The 7,018-nt window shown below is 39.3% G+C and overlaps 1 protein-coding gene across 5 annotated transcripts in view; it reads right to left on the bottom strand.

Moving 5' to 3' along the window:
* Positions 1-685: 685 nt before the first annotated feature.
* The window catches only part of SCYL2 (SCY1 like pseudokinase 2), a 56,425-nt gene continuing 50,092 nt past the window's right edge, over positions 686-7,018 (bottom strand). For 4 of the 5 annotated variants that reach the window (XM_019545125.1, XM_019545126.1, XM_019545128.1 and 1 more), the window contains 5 exons: positions 4,582-4,682; positions 4,172-4,238; positions 3,984-4,073; positions 3,223-3,342; positions 686-1,625 (listed from right to left, as the gene is read on the bottom strand). In XM_019545125.1, the coding sequence (XP_019400670.1) occupies positions 975-1,625; positions 3,223-3,342; positions 3,984-4,073; positions 4,172-4,238; positions 4,582-4,682 (1,029 nt within the window). In that variant the 3' untranslated portion in view covers positions 686-974. The remainder of the gene's footprint in view (positions 1,626-3,222; positions 3,343-3,983; positions 4,074-4,171; positions 4,239-4,581; positions 4,683-7,018) is intronic. The other variant, XM_019545127.1, reaches the window with a different exon arrangement.

Genomic DNA, 7,018 nt, shown 5'->3' with positions numbered 1-7,018 from the left:
CTGGGCCTAAAAACTGGGATCAAATACTAAAAAGCAAAGTGCAAGTCTGTCTGACTACTGGAGCAAGGCACCAGTCATTGCTATTAGAATATTTACTGTTGCCACCTGACTCATGTCAGAATACACTGAGGGTGTCTACACAAGATGCTAAATGCACAATAGATTGATTCTACTGTGCATTAATGCGTCATGGCAAAACATGTGCTAATGTGCAGAAGAATTAGTCTACTGTGCAGCACCATCACTAAAAAGGCATATGCTGGTGCTACTGCGCAGTAACACTAGTTACTGCGCATTGAGTTAGTACCTGTTATTACAGGAACTAAACTTAATGCGCAGTAACTGCAGTGTATTAATGCATGTATAGACATGCCCTGACTAATCCAAGTGAAAAACCAAATAATTTCAGCTCCTTAGCTTCCTGTGTATGATTAGAGACATACCCGTACAAAAATCACTACTGCAACTGACAACCTGAGGCTGCATAAGAATCAAACTTTTCCCATGCTGTTTTGTTGGTATAAATTAAAGGTCATGACATATTCAACAAATATATGGTTAAGTGGTAACAGAACAAATCCATTCTGTTTAGTTTTACACGACACACAAATTTTTTCAATGTGTGCTAAATCAAGATGTGGCTTTTTAACTTATGGAGTAAAAAAACCACACACACAAATTTCTAAAAATTTAGTTTTTTTATGAATAGACATATGAAGGTTAAATGTATCCTGACTTCAAAGCTCTGAGATTGGGAAAATAAAGCAAACTATTTAATGCATAAGGTGGCTTTACACTTAAGCAATTCCACAATATTATCCAGTCAGCAGGTAAACAGTCTTTTTTCCTGTGCAAAAAACTTTATTTTGCCAGATGGGAAATTTTCTTAAATTTTCACCAAATCATAATAAGATGTTAATCAGCTTACCCATGATTCAAACTGTAGCAATCATTGAAAAAGAAAGCAAAACATTTTACCCAAAAAGATCTTTTAAGTCATTGCTAGCTGAGCTGCTGCTCGTCATAGTGTTTGTTGGCTGTGGAAAGTTCTGAGGATTAAAGAAAGGATTACCCTGCATACCAAAACCAGGTTGTCCTACTATGTTCATCTGTGGTCCCAACACTGAACTGGTTGTGCCTGGGGACCCCTGAGGGGGTACAAATTGATTAACCCACGAGGTTGATTTCTGCTGTGCCAGCTGGTTCATACTGACTTTGGGTTTTTGAGGACCAAAAAGATTATCTAGAGAAGACATATCTGCAGGTCTGTTTTGCTGGGTCAGCTGTGAGACTGCAGATGTTGCACTAACAGGGCTATAGTTTGGCATATTGGGGGCTGGTACTATGTTAACCTTGGCTGTTCCAGTTCCACTTGGACTGCTGAAGAAATTCTGGTTTGTGGTACCAGCCCCCATGCTGAATCCAGAAGTCTGAAGACCTATGGTAGTATTCAGGCCATTTGTTATGTTTCTTTTTGTGCTGTCAACAGGTGATGAAAACCCCATTCCAATACCCATAGGTGGGACAGAAGAGAAGCTGCCTGAAGAAGCAACTTTAGGTTTACTAATAGAATGATTGGTCAAAGATGACATATTATCTATCAAAGTTTCTGTTAAGTCCTTTGCCTGAAAAACATACAAAAATAGTTTAATGTTTTGTTTTGTTTTTACAGATGCATTAACAATATCTTATCACATTGCTTCTGCAGTTGAAATTCAAGGCGATGTTCCTTTAATACATTTTTCAGAAGCCAGAATTCATTTGACCTTACGTTTGACTAAAACTAATCATGAAATGTATGCATGGTAGTTTCTTTAACATTACAGAGAAGACATTTTGGTAACTGCAGTCTTTTAAGTACGCAGAATTTGAGTTTTGGCAACCATGTCTGACAAACACTGTTTATTATAACTGTTCAAAGAATTTCAATACAGAATGCATTAACTGTACAAAACAGTTTCTACTATGGTCAAGGGGAATCTCACATGGATAAATGCTCCCACACAGTATCATGCTGAAAGTGTAGCAGTTGCACTACATGCATGCTGGCCATCTGACCAATAGGCAATAACTGTTCTCAGCAAATCAGTATTCTGTAACACAAATTCTATATTTCAATATGTATGGGTCTAAATTTAACTCAGTAATGCAACTGAAGGGTGGTGACAGCAGCTCTGGGGGACACTGTTTTTGGGAGGGTGGAGGAGGGCGATAAGTGTACAATAGCCACTGCTGCTGTGGTGGGCTGGCTGTGCTTCCATGGCACTATGGCAGCTAGAACTGCCCTGTACAGAGCTGCTGCCCATCCTTGCCTCTGATTTGGCTTTGAGTTACATATTCAATTCCTACAGAAGTCAGTGGGAGCTGCATGCTTGTAATAAAAAAAATCCACCACATCTGTCCCTTTTCATAACTGCAATGGGCTACAGTTGCCCAGAGTTATTAGGCCAGAGAAAACTAATTAACTCTGCTGTAGGTTTAGTGCCCGACACAAGTACTATCCTATGGCAGAGTTATTTACTCCAGCACAATTCACATGTAGACATGACAGGGCTGGCTGGGGCACATGCGTGTTACAGGATGGGGATGCCTACCAGCAGGCAGCCCCACCCTGTGGCACCCTTGTGCCCCAGCCAGCCAGTCTGCAGCACACTGAGCCAGGGTAGAGCAGCTCCGGAAGGCAGGCTGATCCCACCAGACCCCTTGCCAGCCAAGACGGCACTGCCCAAGCTCAATGTCCTGCAGTCCCAGGTGTGCATATAAACACTGTGCCTGGGGGCAATAAACTTCAGTGTGAACTTCACTGGAGCTTACTGCATCACACTACTTTCATATGTAGACACACCCAGTATCTCAGTACTATGGGCTTTCAACATGGATAAAGGATTAAGAAAAATAAAAATAAAAATCTTGAGGCCCATTGCTACTAACATAGGGAATGCAAGGTAGGCATAAATGGATAAAAGATTTTTTTTAAAACCTCAAAACCCCACAATCAAACACCCTAGCTTAATGAACGCATGGTCAGACTAAAGTTTGTTGTTGTTTACCTACAATGACTTTACAGAGAGTTAACATAAAAGAATATAAGGGTTTTTCTCTTAGTAAACAAAGATGCAAACAAATAGCAAATGCAGTATTTATAATACATACAATACCTGTAAGGAAGTAGGGTCAAGGCAACAATGTAGAGAGCTCAATACAGTAAATACATTCTCTTACCTGTTTTACTGGAGGTGTGATTGTATGCGTTTGAGGCTTAAGTGGCTGCTGGTTTTTCAATTTTTGTGCCTGTTCTTGTTCTTTTGCTAACTTTTGCTTCTCTTCAAGTGTAAGTGATGTCTTGAACAGAGAAAACATTGGCATTATCATCAGATGGTAAAAAGGTTTTTTTTTTTCATTCCCATCTTATTCCAAACGTGTTGGAGTATTAAGAATGAGTTAGATCATATATTTAATTAATTTAGTGAATTTCAGTATCCGAAAAAACCTAAAATAGAGTATTGTCTATAAAAAAGCCTAAATGCCAGCAATTCAGTTTTGTCTTTTAATTTCTTTGCCTTCACTCTTTTACATTTCTTGCGGCGGTGGTTTTTCTTTGAGGGTGAAAGGTCCCATATGCAGAAATTAAAGATTGCCCGAGTATTTCATCCTAATACCTAAATCCACTACCTAAGTTTTACAATAAAGCTTTGCTAGTTGTTAAATCTGTATTAAAAGTAGGAAGGAAACTAGTTTATAATTTTAGTGCCAATATTGCTGAATTCACAAAAAATTTCAGTTTAAAAAAAATGTTTGTAAATCTTTGGACTGATACGTTTGGTTATATTCTTTTAAAGCACTAAATACAATGCAAATACTTATGCAATTTTCTTGAGGCAAGTCCTCCTTTTTCTAAAAATCAGCCTCACATACAAAGACATCTGTGTAACAAAACAACTCTGAACAAACAAATAAAAAATAAAGAAAAAGTTCTGACATACCTTTCTCTGTTTTGATGACAGTTCATTTTCTTTGCTATCAGATCCGCTAGTTAGCAAGTCAGTACCTATACTGTTAAACACTTTGTCAATCTGTTCAAATTGGTTAAAAAAAAAAATTACATGTTGTAACCTAAAATTAGTATTTTAAACTCCTATACAGAACCGAACCAATAAAATATAACTCTTACCTGATTACCAGTACTGCTAGATTTTGCCTCTTCAGATACATTCATTTGATTAGTTATATCCAAAGTTCTATAGCAAAAATAATACGAAAGTGGTAATGGCCTCACCATAAATCAATAAAGTAGATTATTCTTCTGCATTAATTCTTAATATTATGCTAAAAATATTCTTTTATCATAGCATTTTATCATGTATTTTGGATAACTGGGTGAAATTGGAAATTTATGGTGAATTTATTTGCCAATTTCAAATGTTGACAAGGATAGCATACAGGGCAAGACTGGCTATTTCCAAGAACTCTCAATTATTGGAATGAGAACCTGGAAAGGTTTTATTACATCTGGTACCACTGACCAACTGATTTCAGTTATAGTTAAACTGGCAAGCTGAAACTGATTAGAGACATACTTACTTCTGCTGTTCTTGCATTACATGAAGTTGTTCAAGTTTGGTCTTATGCTCAGCTTCCAGTCTATTAAGCATATCTTTTATGACACAAATGAAAGAATTGAACTTAAAAAGAGAAACGTGTAGAATATTAGGATTCTGCACAAAACTGTCAACAAATGCATGCATTGCGTTCCAACACGAGTTACAGCTAAAAACTCATAGACCCAGAACTTAACAATTGTTCAATAACTTGTAAAACTTGTATTACACAATACACAAATAATCTCCACCAGTTTTTGAAAAAGTATTTTTATTTGCTTTTACCATCTTGCATGAAACACCCCTTATAAACAGAATGTGATACTGAAACCTAACAGCAGTACGCCTGCAGTAGGATCTGAGGCAACCCATGTGAAATGGATTCAATGTTACTTTATTTGAAAAAGGATATTCTTAAGAATTCAATTTTCCTTCTTAAATGTATAGCAAAGTTTTTTTATTTTGCTACAGTATTAATCATATTTGTGAATAAAACTAAGAACTGAAATTAAGACTATATTTTAAAATTAACTGAAGTATTATTTAGGTGGTTAATGTTTCCAGGACAACACCAGATATTGCTATATTAGTCCTTTGTTTCCAATTTTGTTGACACTCAGTATATTTTGCTCTGAATATATTTGTGGTATATTTTAATGAAGGCATATCTGTTAAATGTTAATCTTCCTATCAATCTTAGAAAAAATAAGAAGAGTAATTTTAATGTCATGTTATGTTCTACACTCAGTAACTTTAAAACCAAGAAGCTTGTAGTCAGTTTCTCAATCCAGTTATTTCCTACAGCATTAAAAAAAATAGATGAGTAGCAGGAATATAAATTAAGCTAATGAGGTGCCATGTTCTTTCTATTTTGAATCCCACAGCATTTACCTTCTGAGGGCTGACTTTCTGGCTAGTAACACAAAGATGTCAGAAAATACGCTTGTGCCTGTTGAAGTAAATCTGACTTACACCCATGAGTTTCTGTTAATTTTGAATCCAGTGAGTTACCTAACAGTTCTTACATTTATAATAAAGAACAACATAAGTAGTTGCATTTAGTACAGTAACTGATCTCCAACAGTGGCAAGTAGTAGAGGTTTTAGGAGATTATGTGAACAGGGTACATCCATGTCATTTCATACCCTTGCTGGCATCAACCATCATTAGTTTATAGATTTCAGATTTAGAGAGAGATCCCTGACTGTTTAACTTAATAGCTTCCAATGGATCTGTCCTCCATTAATCTGTCTTATCACTTTTGGAACCAGGTTATACTGTCTGTCTCCACAACTTCTTGCAACAACAGATTCCACAAGTATATGCTGCGAAATGAAGTACTTCCTCTTGTTTGTTTTAAACTGCCTCTCGATAATTTCAGTGGGTGCCCCTTACTTATTGTAGGCTGGGACTGGGACTTGGTGAATAACAGGTCTCCTATCCTTCATGACCTCATATCCCCCCACCTTTGCCTTTCCAAACTGAAGATAAAAATTTAAGTTACTGAAGTTAGTTGGACTTTATATGGCAAGTATCAGTGAAAATCTGATGATAAAGCTGAAATTTAAGTTAGAAAGGAACAATTTAAACATAGTGAAAACTGAGACAACTCATTTGAATTCGAACATCACATTTCAAATTACTTGGGTGCAAAGATAGAGATTTTTGGGGCCGATACCAGCAGCCGACATTTAAGGAAGCATACTGGCTGATACCCATCCGATTTCTGATACAGCTGCCTCCAGCTGGTAAGTCCAGGGTGGTGAAAAGGGAGGGGGAAGTGAAGGGACATGGGGGGGGGGCAGATAAACACCCCGCACAGTGAGGGACAAGGGAGGGGCAGGCACTGCCCAGGCGGGGCAATGGGGAGGAGCTGCGGTTCATGGGGGGAGGGAGCAGAGGCAGCTCCCACCACTGCTTGCATCCCAGAAGGGCACAGTGGGGAGGGGGGGTACCCCTGGATCTATTCAGGATGGGCTGCAGCTGGGGCTGCACAGGGCTCTTCTCAGTGGGGGCTGAGCTCAGAGAGGGTGCCAGCAGTGCTGTATGATGCATCCATCCCTAATTTATCGCCACTCATCTCCTAGCACCACCACCACCAGCCGCCCGGCACAGCCCCAGCTCAATGCCCTGCCCCCACCCTGGCACGTAGATGGGCTACAGCTTTCATAGACATTAGGGCTGGAAGGGACCTCGGGAGATCATCGAGTCCAGCTGGCAGCAACAAAGTTTGGGGTGGATGCAGCATCCTCCCAGTGCCTCTGGCCCCTGCCAAGAAGAGCCCCATGCAGCCCCAGCTGCAACCTGCCCCACCCGGTGCAGATCTGGGGGGCACACCCCCCCTCCTGGTGCCCTCCCAGGGTGCAAGCAATGGCAGGAGCCACCTCTCCCCATCACAAACCACAGCTCCGCCCCACCCC

The sequence above is a fragment of the Crocodylus porosus genome, unplaced genomic scaffold (genome assembly GCF_001723895.1).
Source record: "Crocodylus porosus isolate Cpor-Errol unplaced genomic scaffold, CroPor_comp1, whole genome shotgun sequence".
Taxonomy (NCBI): domain Eukaryota; kingdom Metazoa; phylum Chordata; order Crocodylia; family Crocodylidae; genus Crocodylus; species Crocodylus porosus.
The sequence above is the reverse complement of the archived record's forward strand: the minus strand, read 5'-3'. Positions and strand labels throughout refer to the sequence as shown.